Genomic DNA, 25,381 nt, shown 5'->3' with positions numbered 1-25,381 from the left:
TTTGCTGATGTTTGCACAATGTTCAGCACCATTTGAAACTCCTCAGATACTGAAGCAGTCCATGTAGAAATGCAGCAAGTCCTGGACAATATCCAGGCTTGGGCTGATAAGTGGCAATTAACTTTCACACCCCACAAGTGCCAGGCAATGACCATCTCCAACAAGAGAGAATCTAACCATCTCCCCTTGACATTCAACGGCATTACGATTGCTGAAACCCCACTATCAACATCCTGGAGGTTGCCATTGACCAGAAACTGAACTTGAGTAGCCATATAAATACCGTGGCTTCAAGAGCAGGTCAGAAGCTAGGAATCCTGCAGTGAGTAACTCACCTCCTGACTCCCCAAAGTCTGTCCACCATCTACAAGGCACAAGTCAGGAGTGTGATGGAATACTCTCCCCTTGCCACTTGATTGGCACCTCGTCCACCGCCTTCAACATTCACTCCCTCCACCACCGACGCACAGTGGCAGTAGTGTGTCCCATCTACAAGATGCACTGCAGCAACACACCAAGGCTACTCAGGCAGCACCTTCCAAACCTGTGACCTCTACCACCTAGAAGGACAAGGGCAGCAGATGCATGGGAACACCACCACCTGCAAGTTCCCCTCCAAGCCACACATCATCCTGACTTGGAACTATATCGCCGTTCCTTCACTGTTGCTGGGTCAAAACCCTGGAACTCCCTCCCTAACATCACTGTGGGTGTACCTGCACCCCAAGGACTTCAATGGCTCAAGAAGGCAGCTCACCACCACCTTCTCAAGGGCAATTCGGGATTGGCAATAAATGCTGGCATAGCCAGCGATGCCCACATCCCAGGAATGAATAAAACAAACCAAGCAGTGTACAGGGACTTCCCTTAAGGATTCAGCTCTTTTTACCTCTTTCACCTTCTGGAATTCCTGACATGAGGGAAATCCGGCTGACACAAGTTAAAAATAGAATGTCTTTTAAAATGTAGGCAGGCAGTCTCATAATATTTAAATGGCCAACCTGCTTCCCGCTAGTGGATTGGTTGCCTGCACCTCATCTCACCTCCATTAAAATCGGAAGTGGGAGAGTTGGGTTCCTGTTTCAGATTTTTTGAATTTTAAACTCTGACGCAACATCAACCTACCTAGTTTTGGGAGTCAGGATTCAGCACTTAACCGCTACAGAAATCCAGCTTACATTCTCAGAATTTTCTGCATTCGTTGTCAGTAGTTTTGAAGAATGTAACATTATATGTCAGTCATTTCTCTGGCCAATTTTGTTCTTCCCTTTCAATGGTTCTGTACTAGTTTTCAGTCAGTAAGTAGGATATTCCGTGATCTGGTCATGTGCCATTTTCATTGGTGCTGTTGTGTAGGGCGGAAACAGCCATACGTGGTGTGCAGGTTGTTTTTTGTTTCCTCTTTTGCAACCTATCTTCTCTGCAAAACGCAAATTTGATCAGTATATGGAAAGTTAATCTCACTGCCTTGGACCACCTCCTTGAAGTGTCCACGATTCTACTTTCAGGTGAGTTGAGGCTCATTGAATTATGCCCATGTCTCTGTTGTTCTCGAGTTTGACATAATTCCATCTTCCTTCCCAATGAGTTCAGAGACGGGCTACCTTTTCCTGCTGACCAGGAGGCTATGTTTGTCCCACCCGAGCACAAGTGCATATACTCAGCCTATTCCTTTTCATAAATTTAAACATCCAGTTTGGGTGACGCTTGAAACCTCTAGGATTCACATCCACTGTATATGATGTGGCTTGAGGTTGGATCTTCCATGACATTGCTGGCACCACCCAGTCCAACAGCTTCTTTTCTTATGCAAGCCATTCTCCCTCTGGATCACTTTGAGACTTGCTTCTGGAACAATCCGACCATTGTCAATTCCTTATTGGGACCCGCATGTTGCTTTTCTGCTCTTTTTCTCATCAGCAGCCTCTATCACCTGCCCATTATAAGTTCTTATGTGTGCCATTGTACCTCAAATATTAATGTACAGGCCCTCCTTCAAAACTAGGAGAAGCTGACAAGCAGCTTCACAAATGTTGACAACTGAAGAAACAATGTACATTTGGAAAATAGACCTGAAGAAAGCCCTGTGTCCACAGAAGCGTAGATGTATACGACACAAAAGGGGGTCTTTCATGTCTGTGCCAGCTCTTTGCTGAAACAATACAAAACTGATCCCACTGCTCCCCACTCTCCCCATAGCCTGAAGTCTCCATCTTCTTCAAACCTATATCAAATTTTCCCTTAAAAGACACAATGGTTTCTTTCCTCAACCATTTCCTGGAGCAAACTATTACACTCCTCTGTCCAAGATAAATCTCTGAATCTCTCTCCTCCCTCACAGTGACAATTTTAAATTGATGACCCTGCATATTTGATTCCCTAGCCAACAGGAAACAGTCTTCCCCTCTTCTTCCTATTAAAATCCTTCATAATTTTTGAAACTTCTTTTATATCTTCTCTTAGACTTCTCTGCTCCACTGACAACACTCACAGTAAATCAAGTTTCTCCAAATAACTATAGGATCCCCATCCCAAGCATCATCCTGGTGAATCTGCACTGAACACTCTCTATGGCTTTAATGTCTTTTCTAGAATGTAACGCCCAAACTGTGCAGTGCTTTAACTGTGATCTACCCAATGCATTATATAAATTTGTCATTATTTTCCTATCCTTTGCTCTATGCCCCTATTTGTAAAACCCATTACATTATTGGTCCTTTTAAGGGAGTAATTGACCTGCACCCTGCACTTTCAGTGAATTATGAGTTTAAATTCCTAGGTCTTGCTGTTAATCCGTACCCTTCAGAAGCTTTCTGTCGAGTCCTATTTCTTGTTTGTCCTCCCACTTTTCCACATCACGTTGCATCTGGCACCTGCCTAACCTGTGTCATTCAGAAGTCTTTCACCCTCCTCCTCACTATTTCCCGCACAGATTTTAAACAGTACTGCAATTCACACGAGGAAAGCATCTTTCAAACTAGGAAAAACAAAGCTGCATATTTCATTCCATCAGGGCGTGCTACTGGCAGAACAGCAACAACTCAAATTAATTCTTAATTATGGAGTTACTGGTCAAGCAGCTGAGTAGACACAGCTACCGTCCCACAGCAGCGACCAAATTGTCAACTTGTGGGCAATACCAGTGTTCTGCCCATCTCACCCTGCAGTAGGCACAGCATGGAGCTTTATGGGTTTGCCAAGCTGTGGAGAAGGTCTGCAGCCAATTTACTTTCCCCTCAAGACTGTGTAGCGAATGGAACAGTCGGGAACCAGGCAAAACATAGTCATATTTCATAGAAGTAAGTTTATTTTGGAACTGTTCCTTGATTTTACCAGAAGAAACCATACTGGCACAGATACGATGGGCTGAATGGACTTCTTCTGTGCTATAAATTTTCTATATTTCACCCAGTGGTAAACTATTACGCCTTTCCTTGTTGTTTTATGCAGGATTAATGTTGTGCAAATTGCTGAACACACATTATATTCATTACCCCACAAAGAGTATTTGAAATTACTAGGCAAGCAGAGTTGCTTTGTTTGTGTTTTATTATGTAGCGAAACTGATATTCCATTTATAGCAGGCCATCCAAATGAAAGTTTGGCCTGACACATTAAGGGAGAGGATGTAAAGAAGAGCACTTCCAGAAACAAGATTTATTCAGTGAAGCATGACTGATCAATATGAACCACTAGGCCAATATCAAAATGATTGTTTTCAAGTGGTTCAATAATTATTAGCAAATCTCGAGGGCCGGTGGGAATTGCCTTGGAATGAGGGTTTCATACACACTTCTAGCAAAGTTAGAGCAGTTCTGAGGAAATTCATTGCTTAGAGCAACAACTGTCCTGTGATGCTGGGTTGAATATGGAATAGACACACCCGTTACAGGCTTCATACACCACCAGCACATCCAAAGCACACACACTGGACTGGATTTTGTTGAGCTCCCGACGTCGGGCTCTGTGGCAGGCCAGGGGGTGTGAGGTGGAAGATTGCAGTGGCAGCTGCCCACCATGGAGCCCATGCCAGGAATGCAGGGCCCGATCTTTCCAGCGGCGGGGACCCGGATTTCAATATTAAAATCACCTATTTAAATACATTTAAGTGGAAGCGGGAACGATCTTACCAGCAGTTCCGGATCTTCCGAGTGGCGGCACTCCCGTGCCTTCACTTTCCCGTCCAGGGAAAGCTAGCGCCACCAAGATGGGGAGGGGGGGGATCTCTGCATTTGTAGTGAAGTGGGCGGGGGGATGGGGAGGGTTGAACCCTGCACTTAGGACAGTTGGGATGGAAAAGGAGTAATCTGGGCTTTTCTGGTGTGGTTTGGGGTGTGGGTCAAACTTTACTTTTTGTTCAGTTGGGGGAGGGGTCAACTCTGATCTGTCAATACAGGCCTGGCAGCCCTTTAAACATGGTGTTGGTGCCCGCACAGAAACAGGCCGCCGTTGACATATTATAATGAGCCGCCTGGCTGGAGAACGTGGCGGTGTGGCGGCACGCAGCCTGTGTGTGTGGGTCACCATTTTATTCGCCCATTGTTGCTCTGGATGTTGAAGACTGGGCTGGATTTTAAGAGCCTGCTGCCGATCTCGGCGGCGAGCTCAGAAAATGGCAGCCTGCTTGTGTGGGCCGCACACTGAAGAACCGCCATGATCTCCCACACGGTGGCTCATTTAAATAGCCGGGGTGGTCCGCCACCCCCTACCCAATCACGTGGAGGGGGCGGGCTATCCGTCCCCGGCAATGGCATCTGCTGCTATTGCACAGCCTGCCAGCTCATTTAAATTTTTAAAGAAGTATCCCCCAAAAAATATATAATAAATTTCTAACACCCCTTTCCCACACCCCAGTAATAGTTACATTAATTATTTGCCCTTCCACCCCAAAATACTTACCTTTTAAATGTGACCTTCCCCGCCCACCCACCACAACAAACTGCACAAAGTTTAGAATTCACCTCTTCCCACCATCCCCTACACCCATTGGGTGAATCTTCTGTGCCCGCCGCTAATGTTGGCAGTGGACGATAAAACAGCGACCGGCCTGTACGGGCCGCATGTCATGGAGCCGCCACAAACTTCTGTGCAGCGGCTCATTTAAATAGCTGGGAGGGGCTCACCCTCCTCCCCCCCAATCACATGGAGAGGGCTGGCAATGGTGTCAGCTGCCTGTGCTCAGGCGCTGACGCCATTTTTAATGAGCCCTACTGGTAAATTTAAATATTTAAAGACAAAGTGCATAAAAATAAATTAAGACATTTCTTGTTCCCCTCTCCCATCCCCCCAATAACAATTAAATTACTTATTTGCCCTCTCCCCCACCCAAACACTTACCTTGTCCATCTGACCTTCTACCCACCCCCCAAACTGCATAAACTTTAACCTCAAATCCTTCCTATCATCCCCTACACCAATGATGTTACTTTGACCCCGTTCCTCCCCTTCCCGCACTGAGAAACCAATCTCTTCTCCCCCTCCCCACCAGTGCGGCGCCACGTTTTCCCGGATGGGAATCCAATTTGAGTGGGAACTCAGGCAGCAAATGGGGGTCCTGTCGCCGAGCGGCGGGGGAGGCCACCATGAGGCTTCTGCTGCCGCTGGCAATATCGGGCCGGGCCCTCCCGGCATTGGGGTGCAAGGCGGCCCTCTCCCAGAGGCATCTTCAGCACCCCCCACTCTCTACCACGGACCCCAACGCCAGGGGAGAACTAAATCCAGCCCATTATGTTTATTTGACCCTGTCTTCCCCCCACCCCCCGCACAAAAAATATTAACTTCTCCTCGCCCCCCCCACCGGTGTCACGCCACCTTTCCCCAGACGGGAAAGATTGCGGTAGGCCCGGAAGATTGAAGGTAAGTCCATTTACATGTATTCATTTTATTAATTTAAATATTTAAATTGCGATCCCGTCGCCCAGTGGCGGCGGGACCGCCACCCGAGCCTTGCCGCTACCGGGAGAATCGATCCGGGCCCTCCCAGCGTCAAGGCCTGTGGCGGGCCTCTTCTGGACCCATCTTCAGGCCCCCCATCACGGATTCGTAAAATCCAGTCCACTGTCAAGAGAACTAATGATTAAATATCATGTGCTCACCATATTTGCAGGTATTAAAGTATCTAAAAGCAATTCAAATTGGCCCAGATTGAACATACGAATAAATGTGGGTCACTTTTTATTAGCAGTTTTCCAATCACTTCTATCCTGACATCTTTTGCTTTGTGCATCTTGCTCATTATGATGCAAGATGTATCCCACTGTAGCAGTGTATTGTAGCAGGTGCTTGGGGGCAGGAAGTTAGTTACTGTCTGCAGAATTGTTTGGGGTCCTAAAACTGGGTGAAGCAGTTGGTTAAACACTAGCCTTTTAACCCTGGGACATGGGGACAAAACAAGCCCCAAGCTAATTGGTTTAATGTTTCACCTGTCTGTTGCCTTAAGATTCCCACCCAAAATGGGTTTGGACAGTCTCATGGATCCAATTATTGTGAAAAATAGAAAAGTGTCACGTGAGTGTAGTCTTCAGAGATTGGGTCTGAGGCACAGTATTGGGCCAGAGTAGAAGAAATTTCACCTAACCGTCACAGCTGACCAGGGACTCTTTGATGCTATCACTAAGATGCTAGAAATGCAAATGCGTTTCATTGAAGGTCTAATATCCCTTTCCTTGACAAATGCAAAAATAAAACCCTTAAGCATTTCACTGCCAGTAGGATTTTGCTTCCTTCTTTTGCCAGAAGCAACCAGTTAATCCGATTCTACGCATGACTTACTCTTATATTCAGCTTTGGAATCTGCAGGGGTACGGCCTTCTGGGAGACAAGAGTCTGTCCTGTTTCAGCGACTTGTCCACTGACGAGAAAGTGTAGAATAGACTGTTCAACAAGGTGATCCACATAGTCCTTTGACTTGATCTCCACTTTTTTCTGACGAACTGAGATCAGTGAGATGAATAGTAGGTTAGGAATACTACATTGATCATGAAACGGTTGTAATTTAATTTGTTTTGAAGTAAGGACCTCCCTCTTTTCTTGAAAACTGTTGTATTTTTTTAATAAAAACTGGGCCCTGCTTTGTCCCAAATTGTTCACTTCCACAAATTCAGGCCAAATTGCTCACTCAGTAAGCTGTAAGAATGCACATCCAGTACAAATCTCTCATATATTCATGTGTGAAGAACTGAGTGTAATGCACAACATGTACCACACAACAACTCGTGACAGTAATCTAGGAACAAAATGTACCCTTCTGAGGTATTGAAATTGACAGAGAAGACACCTTCACTTATAAGTACTACTGTGGAAAATTAGCCATCGAGATTGAAAACTAGCTTGACAATAAAAGGCAGGTAATTAAGAACTAGAAAAAGCTTGGCAGTGTTAAGTAGTGAGGTGAATTGGACTGGATTGAGTCAAATAAAAGCAAAATACTGCAGATACTGGAAATCTGAAATAAAAACAAGAAATGCTGGAAATACTCAGCAGGTCTGGCAGCATCTGTGGAGAGAGAAGCAGAGTTAACGTTTCAGGTCAGTGACCCTTCATCAGAACTGGCAAAGGTTAGAAATGTAATAAGTTTTAAGCAAATAAAGTGGGTGTGGGGCAAATTATAACAAAAGGGTCACAGAGAATAACTGACAAGAAGGTCATGGAGCCATTAACACACCCTTTGCCTTTGCTCCATGACCTTCTTGCCAGTTATTCTCTGTGACCCTCTGTCCTATCAACACCTTGCCTTTTGTTCTTCCTCCCCCCCTCCCCCCTTTCACTTGCTCAAAGCCTATTACATTTCTAACCTTTGCCAGTTCTGATGAAAGGTCACTGACCTGAAATGTTAACACTTTTTTTTTCTCTACAGTTAATACCTGACCTGCTGGGTGTTTCCAGCATTTTCTGTTTTTGTTTCAAATGGCAGTGATCTCTTTGGAAGTAATTGTTCAAGGTAAGCTCATTAGCATAGCTTCAGGTGCAGATTTGGATTGATGCAGGGAGTGCACTAGTGATGTGGTGGTCCTGATGCTCGCCAATGTGAAACATCAGCAACAATAACAACTTGCATTTAGATAGCGCCTTAAATGTAGTAAAATGTCCCAAAGTGCTTCACGAGCATTATCGAACAAAATTCCACACCGAGCCACAGAAGGAGATATTAGGACAGGTGACCAAAGGTTTGGTCAAAGCGGTACATTTTTAAGGAGCGTCTTAAAGGAGAAGAAAGAGGTAGACAGGCAGAGAAGTTTACAGAGGGAATTCCGGATCTTAGGGTCTAGGCAGCTGAAGACACGACTACCAATGGTGGAGCAATTAAAATTGGGAATGCGGAAAAGGTCAGAATTCGAGGAAGGCAGAGATCTCAGAGGGCTGCAGGGCTAGAAAAGGTTACAGAGATAAGAAAGTGCAAAACCGCTACCAACCCCTTGCTATTTCCTCCCAAATCCTCATTAACCATGCCGGAGGGTTTGGAGGCGAGGAAAGCGCCCTTCATTGGCTTACCACCTTTAGTTCTGGTGCAGCCAGTTGAAGGAAGACCTTGCTTTTACAGTTCCAGACAGTGCCAGATTACTGAGGTAGCAGCAGTCCCGGTGTGACAGCAGCAACAAGGGCATCAAGGTCTTCAGATGTATCTGTGGAGGTACTACTAGCAGAAGTCAGGTTAAGGTGGAACTGTTTAATGGGCACTATGGGCAGGAGGCCTCCTAAATAAGATGGTACAAACAGTGTGGATGGAAGAGGCAGAGACAGTCAATACAATCTCCACCACCACCACAAGAGCTGCCATATAGTACCGAAGACGGTTCAGTGACCTCACAAAGGTGGCCAAGATAAGTCAATGTACTTGGCCCAACACACAATCACTACCACTAATAGAAGCTTTATTCATCCCCTGACCTCTCAAAGTCTATCCCTCTCAGTACCTGGAAGGGCAACCTCCACCTATATTCACCAGCCACACTCTCAACAATGTCTACCACTTTTCTTCAAAGACACTTCATTTAAAGGGACATTGCATCTCCAGTTTTCACCATCATGAGATGCATGTGCTCATATGGGGGAAAGTGACGATGCCTCTCACAGGCTTCTAACATTGTCTTCTCTCTCTCCAAAGATAAAACTAACCTACAATCAGTGACAGAGAAATGCAACTGGGGAGCACCAACATAATGGGAGTCATGTTATCGGCAGGAAGAGGAAGCTGTCCAAGTTCTGGATGCTGCACAAGAGTCTGTGGGAAAGGGCAAAGTTGGAGCTGAGTGGCAGCAGAAGGTTGGCGAAGGCGGGTCAAGATCAGCAGAACTCCTCTCAGCTTCGTCCAATTTCTCAAAGCCTTGCTGTACCCTTGTACTCAGCAAGTAGTTCCTCAAGGGGTAATGTCACTGTCTGCGCAGCTGAACTAGATTCTCGGTCTTTTCTCCCAGGAGGTGCCTCATAGGAAGACGGCAGCTGCTCTGATGAGCACTCGGCAATTTGCACTCCTGGAGCTGCCACTGCTGTCACTTCCACTCCAACTCCATCACAACAAGCAGCAGCACACAGACCCACTCAAAAGAAATTAGTGTTTCAGAAAGGTTGTCATCAGCTGATGCACATGAGAGTGAGGGTCTGAGAGTAGTAACTAGAGCTATTGGGAGTGTTATATACTGTGATCAGAGTGCTTCTGAGCAGCCATTAAACATTGCAGTTCAGCATTTGCTTGGCTTAGGTGATACCTATCAGGCCTGTTGTCCGAGCCTCCTTTGGGAATAGGAATCTCCGCTTGCACTAATGGCCTGCTTTTGCAAGGACTTTCTGCAGGTTCAGGCATAAGCGATGTGGCAGGTGGACACAGAGCAGCCCTTGGGCAGACAAACCTGACTGTCATCCCTCAATACCTCCATCTCCTCTTTTTCCAAAGACTTCAGATAGATGGCTTCCCATTGAGAAGTCAATTGATACCAATAATAAGGCTGTGGCAAAATAGCCAAACAATTCTTGCAAACCTAAGATCTCAGCAGAAAAAAAAAATGAGCAAAAACAGCTACAAAAACCTGAAATATTATAGATTCACCTCCTGCCACAGTTGATTTCCTAGCAATGCTGAAGAACAATTTTTCATGAGAATCCTTTAGAAATAATGTCCTGCGGGCAGGAACATTGGAAAATGGTGCGCAGGACATCCCCACCACATTTAAACGAAGCATCAGCTTGTTTTCTGCTGTTCCCCAACGACCCCCGTCCCCGGAAACTAGATAACAACGCATGCAGAGTCAGAAAGTCTAGGCTAGTGGATCTTACCCTTGTAAGGTTCCAGAGTCATTTTAATGGTTTCATCCTTAATTTGGATTTTCGGGACTCCCGTGTAGAACACCACGCTGCCGCTGATATGAATAGTCATACTTCGTTTTTCACTGCAGCTGTTTCTCAGCTCCACTTCAACCTCGAAGTTGCTGCCAAGCAGAACCTTTTCAGGCACAAGCATTTTCACTGATACATCAATTGCCGTCTCAGTTACATCTTGTTCCTTTTTGACACCGTACTGGACTGCTGCGTTTTGTGCCATTCTCTCTTCCTGACTGCCTAAAGAGGTTGGTGATAAGAAAGGAAACAAGGTGAATTCTTCCTCAAGCAACTAAAAGACACAGGAGGTAATATTATGAGCTCCAGGCTGCTTCGTCCATTAGGAGAGCAGATTCGGAAAATGACCTCTCTTCTACAGTGCTGCATAGAGTCATGACATCTCACAGTGTGGGTGGCAGTGCGGTAGATTTTGAGGCATGCCACCTGACAGAAAAGGGATGGAAGCGCCCTGAAATGGCCAGGGGTTGGAAAATCTACTCTTTTATTCTATTTTTAGAGTTTTGAGACATCCTCCCCTTGCCACTTTGCTCATGCAACATGCCTCTACATGAAGTCATGTTATGAAGCAATTCTCCCCACAGTTAAATTCGATTTAAATTAAAAATTTATTCTTGCACAATTAAAAATTCATTAACCTGGATTACTTGAACACTGGCATCTATAGATCACTGTTCTGCTGTGGCAGACTTTCACATTTTTAACAAAGCATGTATTTCACTCCTTCAATTGTGTCTTCTAAAACTTTTACTGCTGAACTAAATATCCTACATTGATCCCTCTTTTTATGTGTGCCTTTCTCCCACTTCCTTGCCTTTGCTATTTCTTTCTTCCTCTTCATTTTCAACTCATATAACTTTACAGCTTTATTAATTTTGCATTTCAGTCTTCATTCCTCCCTATCTCCCCCTTGTACAGACAGAAGATTTCAGTAGTTGCGACAGGATGAGTAGATACTTTGGCCTAGAAATTGAGTTGCGAACTGAGCACAAAGAATGGTCCCTGAGTCCGAATGGGTAAGCCTATCCAATAGTGGGCCTTGGGCCTCATCTACATCAGACTGGCGAGCTGCAGACACATAGAACCATAGAAAAATTACGGCACAGAATGAGGCCATTCAGCCCGTTGTGTCCATGCCGGCCAAGAAAAACTAGCCGCCCAATCTAATCCCACCTTCCAGCACCTGGTCCATAGCCTTGCAGATTACAGCACTTCAGGTGCATGCCCAGGTACCTTTTAAAAGAACTGAGGGTTTCTGCCTGCACCACCGTTCCTGGCAGTGAATTCCAGACACCCACCACCCGCTGGGTGAAAAAGATTTTCCTCATGTCCCCTCTAATCCTTCTACCAATCACCTTAAATCTGTGCCCCCCAGTAATTGACCTCTCCGCTAGGGGAAACAGGTCCTTCCTGTCTACTCTATCTAGGCCCTCATAATTTTATACACCTCAATTAAATCACCTCTCAGCCTCCTCTGTTCTAAGGAAAACAACCCTAGCCTATCCAATCAATCACCTGCTGGGGAACATGCCAGCAAGGACCTTTTGAATTCAGGTCATTGCATTGTTAGCAGTGGCCCTCAGGTGGTTCTTGAGAGAGTGGATAAATGATTGGGAGTGTGTGGATGTGGGTGACCGAGAGAGGAGAGTAAGCAAGCAGGAGGACGGGGAAAAATCAGGAGAGATAGTGAAAGCGGCCTGCTATAGAATGTTATTTCCTACTTATGCAGCGCAGAATATTGTAATACTTCTATTTTTCCTGTTTAGTATTTGCTGTATGCTTTAAAATTAGTCAAGGCTTAATTGCACTGTAATTCTCGTTAATGTGACAGATTGGTACAGAAGAACCAATTTTATGTTTTTGAATTAAAGGTCGTATTAATGACAGTATTGGGAAAAATAAAACCCTTAAATGTTTGGCAATTAAATAAAGGCAAAGGAAAGGAAATATATCTGATGTAGACTCGACAGAATTAAAATGATGCAGATCATAAATAGCAAACTTTAAAATAAAAAGCAATTTTCTTTCCCTCTTGCCCATTGCTGATGAGCTGAAACTTGCATCTTCAAGACTCCTTTAGCCTCATTTGCCCACCCAATGTGGTGTTTGTGTGTCTGGGGGGTTTCTCACCTGACAGCCTAGCTGTAAACGTGACAGAGCTCCATTCAGGCACGTTGGTGGCCTGAATTGATTTAACAGAAGATACCCAAAGGATGAAGCTCAGGAAGAACAAAGATTCAACATGGATAAAAAATAGAGTAACTATGCACTTAAAAAAAGGAACTAAGCACATCCCCAAGGTGTGGCTTGAAGTTTGAATATTGCAATCTGCAGAAATAAATGTTTAAATTTACAACCAAAAAAGGGGTGCCCACCCCAATCTGCCTTGGACTTTAAAGTTTCCATGTCTGTTGCCATGATGATATCTTGCATGCTATGAGGGAGCATGAGAAACATCACAGGCGGAGGGGGTCCATGATTGTTCAATGGACGAGATTAGTGTCCAAGGTACCTCATCATGGGTGAGAACTCAGGTAATTTACTCTTAAAATCCTGAACAGCACCACTGCCTGTACAAGGTACTGATGCTGTGTGGGACAGGTCGGAGGGACCAGTGGGTCTATTTCTGCCCTGTCGCTTGTCTCAGCTAACCCAGAGGAAAGAGACTCACTATTGAAGCCAGAAGCATAAGCAAGAGCTGTTTGGCCAAGCTACCTTGGTTGGCCCAGCAGATAATCACTCACCTTGAATGAGTTGCCCAGGTCTGAGAGTTCCTTGTTAAAAAACGCACATCTGGAAAATGTGCTGTACAATGACCTGACATTTAACGCAAATGCTTTACATCCACGATTTTTTACAAAGGGATTTAACTTTTAAATTTCAAAATAACTGACAAAGGAATTTCTGGGAATGTCTCTCACTTTCATACGCTTATGTTTACACCGTGAAATTTCAATACCATATTCTAATTTTAGTCAGGGCAACGCAGATTCTAGAAAATGGGGTTTGTCTGACCTGAGATGAGTAAAGTATTTTAAACATCACCATTTGTGATCAGAATTATTGTTGTGCTTTTGGTTCAGCTTTATTTGTCGTGTTCTTCTGAAGATGAGGTTTCAGGGCAGGGTAAAAAATAAAATGTTATATGTAGATATTAAGTTAGCAACTTTGTTTAATTTAGATGGCTGATTACTATAAACTTGCAGTGGGTATTTTGAAAAGAAATTCCGATTGTAAGGAGGTGGGTATATAAATATATGATAAGTTAATGACCTGGTTGTGTTACATTCTGTATTACATCTATATTGTAGAAGAGGTTATAGGTGTGGATTGGGCCAGAAAAAGCAATGTGAAGTAACCTGTTTTAAAATTCAACATTTGGAAACAAGTGAAAAGTTTTATAATGAGGGACTGTAAGTAAGCAAGACATACTGAGAGCAAGGTAAGGTAAAGATAAAAGTGAATTTGGCTTAATTGCTGCAGGGAAGGGCAGGGGAAAAAGCGGCAGTAGCATAAAATATGTTTAATTTAATTTCATGTAGGCTCGTTGTCAAGAAGCTCCTTGGGACATTCCCCAGGACCTCAAAACTATGGAGCCCCTTACCTTTCCCAGTCTTTGTTTCCTATATTCTCTGTTGTTTAGAAGAATTAGAGGTGACCTCATTGAAACGTAAAATTCTTCGAGGGCTTGACAGAGTAGATACTGAGGGGTTTGAGACTAGAACTAGGGCCATAGTCTCAGAGTAGGGGTCTACCACTTAGGGCTGAGATGAGGAGAAATTCCTTCACTCAGAGGATTGTGAATCTTTGGAATTCTCTACCCCAGAGGGCTGTGGATGTTCAGTCTTTCAGTATATTCAAGGCTGAGATTGATAGATTTTTGGACATTAATGCAATCAAGGGATGTGGGAATAGGGTGGGAAAGCGGAGTTGGGATAGACGATCTTATTGACTAGCGGAGCAGGCTTGATGGGATGTATGGCCTACTCCTGCTCCAATGCTCCCATTTTTCTAAAAACCTCCTATGTTGCACTGTAATTGCATCCTCCCATCAGTAGTGTCACTATTTCCTTATTTATCTTGTCTTCGCTGCCACCCTTTTTCAATGCCTTGACCCTTGATGTTGGTTTCTCAATTTAAAAAGAAAGAAAAACTATTTTGTTAATTAGGGAAACAATAAATGAAAGGCTCCATTAGATCTTTGGTTGTGCAGCAATATATTTCAAAGGTTAAAATATTGGCAAAATAAAGAAGGCTTATTACTTTAGCCCACATGTACACTATTGGATACACTTTATGAATGCACACTGATGGTGCAGAGCCTTGACTGCTGGGAAGTTGCGGACATAGTTCCTGTGATCGTCTGTTAAAATTGTTGGTAGTGCGCTAGTGATTTCTGCATATAGGCTCCTGGTGGACGAGGGTCCGTGTCGTAAGAGTGCATTTGTAAAGTTCACCCCTCTAGATAGAGAAAAGGTTTTCCTCAAAATGTTCATGTTACCACAGTAACACTAGCAAGGAGTGAAGTGCAGACACAGAGAGCATTTTTAAGGAAACTAGTCTCCAACCCACAAAGGCAATGGGGCAATTGCGAAATAATTCTCCATTCTTTGCAGCACAGCTTTGAAAGACAACTTCATAAAGAGAGGGAAAGAAAAGGATACTGAGAAAAATCTAGATTTTTCGTACGCTCAGACATGCTTTGCCCACTAGGGGGATTTCTTGGAAAACCATGGCAAGTGCGCCAAGAATTTCCCAATGTGAGTTCCTGGCAGGTGCTATTCCTGAAAGGATACATGCACTCGTGCTAAAACAATTGGGATTTATATGGCGATTTTACCGCTAGGGGAAACTGCAAGAGTGGGTTTTCAAATAGGCGGGTGACTTAGCTACCAATGTCTGGCCTGAATCCTGCTGTCCTCAATGTTAACTCGCTCCTCTGAGCCAGAGTCAAAGGCCTGAAGTTGGTAGGCTTTAAATATGCAGATTGGTGATCTGATGACATCATTAGGCCCAGACTATAATTTTAAGAGTGGCTTGATTGGGGATTTCTAAAGAACGATAATAACTTGTATTTATATATTGCCTTTAACTTAATGAAATATCCCAAGGCACTTCACAAGAGCATTATAAAGCAAAATTTGACACCGCCACATAAGATGATCTTAGGGCAGAAGGCCAAAAATTGGTCAAAGAAGTAGGTTTAAAGGAATGCCTTAAAGGAGGAAAGAGAGGTAGAGAGGTGGAGAGGTTTAGGGAGGGAATTCCAGAGCTTAGGGTCCAGGCAGCTGAAGGCACGGCCACCATTGGTGCAACGATTAAAATCAGGGTGCTCAAGAGGCCAGAATTAGATGAGTGCAGGTATCTCAGAGGGTTTTGGGCCTGGAGAGCCCAAAAAGGGAGGGGTGAGGCCATGGAGGGATTTGAAAAAAAGGCTGTGAATTTTAAAATTGAGGTGTTGCTTGACCGGGAGCCAATGTCGGTCAGCGAGCACAGGGATGACGGGTGAACATAACTTGGTGCGAGTAAGGACATGGGCAGCAGAGTTTTGGATGACTTCATGTTTAAGGTGGGTAGAACGTGGGAGACCAGCCAGGAGTGCCTTGGAATATTGAAGTCTAGCGGTAACAAAGGCACGAGTGAAGGTTTTCAGGAGCAGATGAGCTGAGGCACAGGTGGAGTTGAGCGATGATATCTGGTTGGAAGCTTATCTTGAGTCAAATATGACTGAGGTTACAAACAGTCTGGTTCAGCCTCAGACTGTTGAAAGGGCGAGGGATGGAGTCGGGAGCTAGGGAACTGAGTTTGTAGCAGGAACTGAAGACAATAGCTTCGGTCTTCCCAATATTTAATCGAAGGAAATTTCTGTTCATCCAGTACTGGATGCTGGACAGACAGTCTGATAATTTAGCAACACTGGAGGAGTCAAGAGAAGTGCTGGTGAGGTATAGCTGGTTGTCGTCAGCATACATGTGAAAACTAATGCTGTGTTTTCAGATGATGTTGGCAGGGGGCAGAATATAGATGAGAAATAGGGATCCAGGATGCCATTTCATGTAAGCTTTTTTAACATTTTCCTTGCACGGGGAGCAAGTGTTGTTTCTCCAGGAACCACAGGGAAAGTTGAGGCCTCCATTACCCAGGACCTCAATGCCCCCACACCTATTACCACTTGTGAGGAACTTCCCAAACCCTCTCACACAACTTACCTTCATGCCAGCAAGCCTCCCTTTGGTGCCTGCAAGCGGCCTCCAGCCACCCAAATTTCTATCCCTGCCAGCCAGCCTGACACTTACTCCTTATTTCGCCTGGGCAGCTGACTGACAACATGCAGATGAAGCCTGGGATTTCAAATCAGCTGGGATTCATGTTGCAGAGGTCGGGAAGGTTGACCCTCTCACCCCTCCCCCCCACCCCACCTCAACCAACCCTCCACCCATCTGAATCCTGCTCCTGTTAAAGTCAAGGCTTTACATCCTACATCTTCTTAGATGTAGGAATACTCAATTTACTCTTGCACCATTATTAAATGCACTATTAAACATCAAAACAGAACAACATCTTATAGAATTGAAAAGAACACTTCACCAAACTTGCACACTGAAGCCAAACCCACTATGACAAAATGCAGAGATGGAGAAACATTACTCAATGAAATCCAATGAAAGAACCATGGGGATAGAACTGCTCTGCTTGCTGTGAAGAAACATTGCAAATTCATTCAATAAAGTTTGTGTTTACAATGTCGCTACACAAATCAAACCGCACACTTCCTTCAAACATTCACATTACATTAGTGGAGATTACATGACATTTCCAGTGACATGACTAATTATTTTTAACAAACTGTCTGATACATCAGCAATGTGTATCATCAAAAAATGTCTCATTTCACCAAATTTTGACAAGTTACATAAAAATCTCATGGTTAGATTATACCAAATAATATTTTTGCAGCAGTACATTTTCACTTGATGCTTTAAAATTGACTTTATTGAGCACACATTGTGCTCATCAGTCTCAGCATAACAGCACTTCGGCATTGCCCTGTTATGTTCTACATTTCCCATTTACAATATTTTTATGTTGTCACTGCACTGGAACTCAGCAGGACAAATGCCTTGTTAACCTTCAGAAGAAACGATGTGATACCTTCTTTCCATACCTCTTAGGGAACACGCACCAAGCTGCCACATGCTCATACACAGTCATGTTTGTTGCAATTCACCAATCATAAATTTCAAGGCAACATAAATGTTGCATAAAATAAGCCATAATCCATATTTAAATTTAAATTAAATAGGCAAAGATCACTAGAATTTTTCTTTTATTGTCGATTTAAAAACCCTTAATTGCCTCAGACGTTCTGCCACCACCTTGCCATAATTTCATTGTAAACACGAAGGAAACGGGCTGTATTTTCAGGTCAGCCGGGAAATGAACAGTGCACCTGTTTGTTACTCTTACACGTCCCCACAGTATTCCTATGGGCTTTTGCACTGGAACTTGCAGTAATTAGAAAGCCAACACTGTACTCTCTACAGGGGAACCTGGAGGTGTGTGAACAGGGAAAGCAACTGTGCGTCTCTTTTACAGATCACATTGAAGAATCTTTACTGAGGGACGCAGAGTCTGAACCAGGAAGTGGCAGTTCGAATAGTTAATTCAATATCAAACCATGTACAGAAAGCAAAATAAAGAGAGGGAAAGAAAGATAGAATTGAAAGAGAGAGAGATGAAAGAGACAAAAAGAAAAAGTTAAAAATCACCAACATTAATTGAAATCTGACCAAATGAGACTCCACCCTCATAAATGTTAATTTGCAGTACCAGAGAGTTTGTTTGGTAGTAATTCAGACTTATTGAGCTGTTAAAAATTCACTTACACTGGAATGGACAAGTCCTAACTTTTTCTGGTGAGTTCAGCAGGTATCTATCACATACCTACAACACCTTTAGGAAGTATGTGAAGATCCTTGAGAGGGTGCAGAGGAGATTTACCAGAATGGTTCCAGGGATGAGGAATTTTATCTACAAAGTTAGGTTGGAGCAGCTGGGGTTGTTCTCCTTGGAGCAATGGGGATTGAGGGGAGATTTGATAGAGGTGTACAGGATTATGACAGGCTTAGATAAGTTAGACAAAGAAAAACTATTCCCATTAGCTGATGGTACAAGGGCTGGGGGACACAGATTGAAGTTTTGGGGCAAGAGATGCAGGAGGAATGTTAGGAACAACATTTTTAAGTGTGTAGTAATGACCTGGAACTTGCTGCCCATGAGGGTGGTGAAAGCAGAAACAATCAATGATTTCAAAAGAAAAATTGGATGGACACTTGAAGGAAATAAACTTGCAGGGCTTTGGGGATCGAGTGGGGGAGTGGGACTGACTGGATTGCTATAAGGCAGGGGTCGCCAACATGTCAATCACAAGCTACTGGTAACTCACGTTGGCCTTTGAGGAGCTCACCCACGTCATCCCGCCAGCATTAATCAGCGCATGCGGATGCTGATGTCACTGTGCACTGACATCATCACGGGATGAGTGAGCAGCAATGGGGGGCGGGGTTACGAGCGGAGGGGGAATGTGAACGGCGAGGAGGTGAGGAGCGAGTGGGGGTGGAGGGGGGGGGGGGCGGAGTGACAGAGGTGGCTGGCTCGTGATATTTTTCCATTATCGGAATTAGCTCTCACTAAAGAAAACGTTGGTGACCCCTGCTCCACGGAGAGCTGGCAGGTACTCGAAGGACCGAATTGCCTCCTGAGCCATAAACGACTGTATGACTCTATAGCTTCACACCATCCCATATGTTTCAATGCTGAGTGTCTCAACAAGATACTGTTATAGCGAAGCTTCTGGAGGAGCAGGACAACTCAGACAGTAACTTCCTGATTCCCACTTTTAATTGTGTGTGTGCGGATGCCGGAAGTTGCTTTCCAATTTACTTCTTAATAATGTAAGCACCTACGGTGTCACTGTTATTGGTACCACAAAATCCAGGCCATTGTTTCTATAGCACTTCCAAAGATGCCACTAATGCAACATCCCTACAGACATCCAGCAACAATAAAAAAGTGTGATTTGACAGGCTTAAAATGGATTATAAAATACTTACTGCCTTTGAGAAGGCTGCATTGAAATGGAAGAAATGAGTAGCAAAGAGAGAAACCTAATGTGGAGGCACAAACTGGCCCTTGACTTTTCACCTTTGTGACAAGAAACAGGAGTCAGAACTAATTCCGGGTCCCGAATCTGCCCCTGGGGGCAACAGTCACTTGTTGGAATTTTGACCAGGGAATCCCCCTTAATTGTCATGGAGATACATTCCCTGTCCAACTAAGGGCAGTATGCGGGATCTTGAAGTTGGAGGGCCAATCAGAGGCCTTCCAGCTTCAGAAGAGCAGCTAGCTGCAGTGAAGGGTAAGTAACAGAGGGGGTGCTTCAACATGGAAGCACCCTCCTGAACCCACCTCCCCCAAAATGGCCTGTGCTGGGAATGGTGTTGGGAACCCAGCATGCCGATCGGCGCCGGTATCTTCGGGTTCTGTCCGCTTCCATTCCCAACCTTGCCAGGATCCGAAAGTCCTGCCCTGGGAATTCTTGCGCAAGTGATGACACTGCACTGCCTCTGAACCTCTGTTGGTGAAGAGGATGCAAAGTGTGTTGCTCTGTTTGACAAGCCTTCTATCACTTTGCACCATGAAACATCCATGACCCCTGGGCTGACTGAAGCCAAGACCACCAATGCCCTGATTTAAAAATTCTCATCCTCGTGTTCAAATCCCTTTGTGGTTTCACCCCTCGCTATTTCTGTAACCTCCTCCAGCCATAAAACCCTCCAAGACCTCTGTGTTCCTCAAACTTTGGCCTATTAATCATCCCACACTTCCTTTGCTCCACCATTGGTGGCCGTGCTTTACGATGCCTAGGCCCTAAGCTTTGCAAGTCCCTCCCTAAACCTCTCCGGCTTTCCCTCTCTCCTCCTTAAGATCTTCCTCTATATCCTAAGAGCGTCTTTGGCTCAATGTCAATTTCTGTTCCAGTGAAGTGCCTTGGGATATAGCACTATGTAAAAGGTGTTGTATCAAAGAAGCTGTTGTTTTTCATTCCTGCCCTTCTTGGCTCCCTTCTGGGTCCTGCTGCTCCTTGGCAGTTGGTTTTCCTGCGAGTTTGGCACCAGGCAACGATACCACTGGAAATGAGCTAAAATGACGTTGGGGTCTGAATGATGTAATCAGACCCCAACCTGTGGTGAGGGCCTGGCACACTGCCCAAAACAGTGGCGAGGGGAATAGGCCATTAAGTGGCTGTTATTAGGCTTCTTAAGGGCTCAACAGGCCTCTGGGCAGGAAGGGTGTTGTTGGCCTATCTTGCCCCCGGACAAAACTGTGTTGCGAGAGGGAGGCAACGAGCCCTCCACACCCCCTTCTTTCCGTCGCAATTCTATCACACCCCACCCGCCTCTGAACCCATCTCAGGGGGGGCCCATAAAATCCAGCCTTGTTATCTGTTTGTTGCTTTGGAATCCACTGAGGCCTGAAACACGTCCTTGCCATGAAGGCACACTTGAAGGGGCACAGGTCGTGACAGCACACCAACAATAGATCTCCAATCTTCTGGTCCACACCCCTTGTGTTTGCAGCCTCCTCCTGGCAGCATAACCTGGGTTTCTGTCCCTTTGACCTTGCTAATCACTTCATAAGGTTTCATTTGATACCTTTGTTTTTATTGCTATTCATTCAATGGTACCAAATGAATCCTCGAGCTACTTTCATAGAATAAGAGAATGATCCAGTGATGTCCGAGAGACTGGCAGCCACACGGGACACATCTCCAGAAATTGTGTGAACACAGCCCATGATTTCCGTCCACTGAAATTAGTGGACAGAAGCTCATGAGTGTGAGCTCCTGATGTGAGCTCTCTGCCACTGCCACTCCCTGCTGGAAGTGTCAAATTGCAGAATTACCCCGAAAGTATGAAACCAGAAAAGTGATTTAGTTCTCCCAAGTGTATTAGAACAAACCAAATTGAAATTCAATTCTTATCAGCAAGTTAGAAACAACAATATCAATATTAACCTCCCCCCACCATGGTGGGCGGGAGTGGGTCGAGGGGGACGGGGGGAGTGGGGAGGGGGGCGGGTCTTGGTGGTGGCTTAAAGACTCAAATTCAGGGAACACCACCCAACACCCCCCAACACACAGCACACATGCCCAATACCTTATTTATGGCGGTTGATATTGCGGCATCCGAGTGTCCTGGCATGGAGAGGCGGGGCACTTCGTTAACATATTTAAATAGGGCTCCCACAGTGCAATTCACTTCAGCTTTGCGGGCTTCCCAGGAGACAGGAAACATGGCAGTGAGAGGAAGGTGGGAGAAGATCACAAGCTTCTGCCCCCTCCCCTCCCAATCACAGGCCTCTCCCCCATCCCTTCTCAATCACAGGCCCCCCTCCCAATCACAGGCCTCTCCCCCCTCCAGATCATGGGCTCTCTCTCCTCTCCTGATTGCCAGCCCCTCTCCCTCCAGTCAGTTGCAGGCCTCTCTTGCCTCCCGATCGCAGGCCTCCCTCCACTTCTGATCACTGACCTCGCCCCCCCCCCCTTTCTCATCCCAATTACGAGTCTCTCCCCCTCTCAATTACAGGCTTCTTTCCCCTCTCCCAATAACAGGCCCCACCCCCCCTCCCAATCCTCCACTTCTCCAACCTCTCAATTGCTGGGGACCATCCCCAAAGGTCCCCGACTGCAGGCTCCTGTCATTGATGCCCTCTCTGGTCTGGCAGCCAGGCTGTCCATTTGGTCAAACGCTGGGCAGGAAATGGAACAAAAAAAACTTTGCTGAGAAGGCCCTTACTCACCCTCTTGGTATTTATATTGATCCGTGATGTCTTCACTACTATCAGATCCCATCTCCTTGGTCAGAATTAATTTTCCAACTTCATCAGTCTTGACATCACCTTTAATCAGTGAACCATCCTTCTGTCTCTTCCAGTATACAATATCACTGTTTACCTTTAAGCAGAAAATCAAAATTAACATACAAAATGCTGTAAAATGTTTTGTAATGTGCTAATAGGTCCACAAACGAGAAGTTACTTAATGTTCTCTCACTGTGCAGAAAAACAGGACCTGCCAATGTCCTAACAGAACAATCTGCCCATTTTGGGTATGTTTCTTGGCTGGATTGTGAGATGAACACATAATGTCACACTTTACAATCTTCCAAACCCAATACGGAGTTCAACAATTTCAGACCATAACCATTTCTGGACACCAGCTGCTGATCATGGTCTGCTAGTTCTATTCACACCTCCTCTAAGCCCATCTTTTGTTTCTTTACTTGCCCCATTACCACCCCACTTTGCCTTGCACCATCATCCTTTTTGTCATGTAATCTCTCCTGTCTGCCACCCTATCCACGGACCTTCCCGTTTGTTCTTTCCTTCCCTTCCCCCTTTCCCTACCTTTGTACTTGCTTAAAACCTGTGACACCTCTAACATTTTCTCAGTTCTGATGAAAGGTCGGATGGGGAAAAACAATAGTCACGGATCTGAAAAGAGAAAATGATTAATAAAAGAGAATGAGAGAGACAGAGCACTGGGAGAAAGTGACAGAACTGGGGGTAGAAAGACAGAGCACTGGGAGAAAGTGACAGAACTGGGGGTAGAAAGACAGAGTATTGGGAGAAAGTGACAGAACTGGGGGTAGAAAGACAGAGTATTGGGAGAGAGAATACGTGTTCAAGGAAAGCAACAGAGAAATTGTGACCAAAATGAAAAGTACCACGCTTTGGCTTTTACCTTCTTCAGCGATTGAGATCGTATAAAGCTAATAAGGTTGCTATTTACAGATGATGACAAAGAAATGAATGAGTAGTAGAAGCTAAGTGATGTACTGTATCGTTCACAAATAAGGAAGCATGTTTTTATTGCAAGAACAAATAAAAATGAAATTTATTTCACTGTTGCTAGATTATGCCATCAACAATCTCAGCAACTTACCTTTCGAACAACTTTCATTTGTACTTTGCTAAAGATTTCTGGGATAGTTGCGTTACATTGCATCAAAACTGCGTTTGAGACATTCTAAGTTTCCATTTGTATGCACAACTGCATGAATGATACATGGTGGCGGGGGCAGGGAGGAGGAAGTATTATTTATGAAGTCTTAATTTGGACACCTTTCACAAGCAATGACACCCAGAGGTTTTTCAGTTTCTATCTTTTCATTTCTGCCAAGGTCACAAATGTCTCGAATCTCTTGACCAAAATGTGCAGTGTTAATCAGAATGATTGTGGAATGAAAAGACACAGAAAAGAAAGATCCCTGCTAGATCGAGTTGCACCTGTTGACTTATACCAATTGGTAAGTAAACTGAGTCAGTGGTTGAATTCCACATGGCCAGTGTAATCCTCACTTCAGGAAATGTTCTGAAACTGAGGCTACTGCTGCTATTATGCAGATGTCAATGGCTGTAATATCACACGTAACTATGAAAAATTCAAGAACAGCAACTTTCATTTATATGGTCCTCCTGTTGCAGGAAAATGTCCCGCAACATTATCAATAAAATTTGACACCGAGATAGATAAGGAGATATTAGAGCGGGTGATCAAAAGCTTGGTCAAAGAGGTTGATTTTAAGGAGGGTCTTAAAAGGAGGAAAGAGAGGTAGAGAGGCTGAGAGGTTTAGGAGAGATATAGGCCTAGACAGTTGAAACTGTGGCTGCAAAAGGTTGGGCTATGGAAATCGGGAATGCACAATAGGCAAAACCTGGGGAACACAGAGGGCTGAATTTTGTGCCCACGGCGGGGCTCCAAGCGTCAGGCCAAAAAGGCGGGGTGGGGGGGGGGCAATCACACCTTGGCCAGCTGGAGCCACCCCTGGAGCAATTCTATGGCTCTGGGCTAATTAATAGCCGGTGCCGGTAACTCCATCGCATTAAAGATGGGGATTCCACCTCCAAGAACTGGCAGCTCAGCAGTATCAGCAGCGCCACCAAGAGCAGTGGCCACTGCCAGTATTGCAGGAGGCCTTGGACCCAGGCCCAGCGCTGGAGCCCAGACACAAGGTCAGTGAGGAGGGATCACCAGGGCCAGATCAGCAGGCCCCGGAACGGGGTGGGGGGAGGGTGGGTTTTTAGTGCAGGGGGATGGGGATTCAGATTGCTGTGGGTTTTCCTAGTGGGAGCCCTCTGTGGGCCACATATTGCCCATGAGGGAGGCCCCCCCCTCATCAAGCTTGCAGGGAGGTCATTTCGTTTTACTGGGTGACCACCCCACCTGGTGGAGGCCCTGTCCACCGTCCACTGCTGGTTAAATCCCAACAGCAGGGGGAAGAGGCCCTTAAGTGGCTGGTTATAGGCTGCAAAAGGCCCTTGTTGGTCTATTCCGCCCCTGACAAAATTGCGTTGCGATGAGGAGATGATGGGCCCTCAACCCCCGCCTCCCATCGTAATTCTATGGGCAACCCCCACCACCCCCCCCCCCCCCCCCCCGCCTCCGAACCTGTCTCGGGGGTGGGGGGTGCCATAAAATTCAGCCCAGGGTTCTCAGAGGCTTGTAGGATGGGTGGAGATTACAGAGAGGGGAGAGAACATGGGAGGATTTGAAAACAAGGATAAGAATTTTAAATTCAAGGTGTTGCTGGACTGGGAGCCAATGTAGCTCAGCAAGCACAGGGCTGATTGGTAAGCAGGGCTTAGTCTGAGTTAGGAGGCAGGCAGCAGAGATTTGGATGAGTTCAAGTTTACAAAGGATGGAAAGCAGGACACTGGCCAGGAGAGGAATAGAGTAATCTGGTCTGGAAGTAACAAAAGCAGAGACGAGGGTTTCAGCAGCAGATGGGATGAAGCAGAAGCATAAATGGGGGATCATACAGAGGTGGAAATAGGCAGTTTAGTAAATAGGCTGGTTCAGCCTCAGACAGTTGCCAGGAAGAGGAATGAATTCGGTGGCCAAGGAATGAAGGCTATGGCACGGACTGAAGACAATGGCTTCAATCTTTCCATTATTTAATTGGAGGAAATTTCTGCTCATCCAATACTG

The 25,381-nt window shown here is 45.2% G+C and overlaps 1 protein-coding gene across 2 annotated transcripts in view; it reads right to left on the bottom strand.

The window, feature by feature from the left end:
* The window catches only part of LOC137382228 (coagulation factor XIII A chain-like), a 111,386-nt gene that overhangs the window by 11,726 nt on the left and 74,279 nt on the right, over positions 1 to 25,381 (bottom strand). For both annotated transcript variants that reach the window (XM_068054456.1, XM_068054457.1), the window contains exons 11-13: positions 22,192 to 22,345; positions 10,270 to 10,551; positions 6,772 to 6,932 (exon numbers count right to left, since the gene is read on the bottom strand). In XM_068054456.1, the coding sequence (XP_067910557.1) occupies positions 6,772 to 6,932; positions 10,270 to 10,551; positions 22,192 to 22,345 (597 nt within the window). The remainder of the gene's footprint in view (positions 1 to 6,771; positions 6,933 to 10,269; positions 10,552 to 22,191; positions 22,346 to 25,381) is intronic.

This window comes from Heterodontus francisci, chromosome 2 (genome assembly GCF_036365525.1).
Source record: "Heterodontus francisci isolate sHetFra1 chromosome 2, sHetFra1.hap1, whole genome shotgun sequence".
Lineage (NCBI taxonomy): Eukaryota > Metazoa > Chordata > Chondrichthyes > Heterodontiformes > Heterodontidae > Heterodontus > Heterodontus francisci.
The sequence above is the reverse complement of the archived record's forward strand: the minus strand, read 5'-3'. Positions and strand labels throughout refer to the sequence as shown.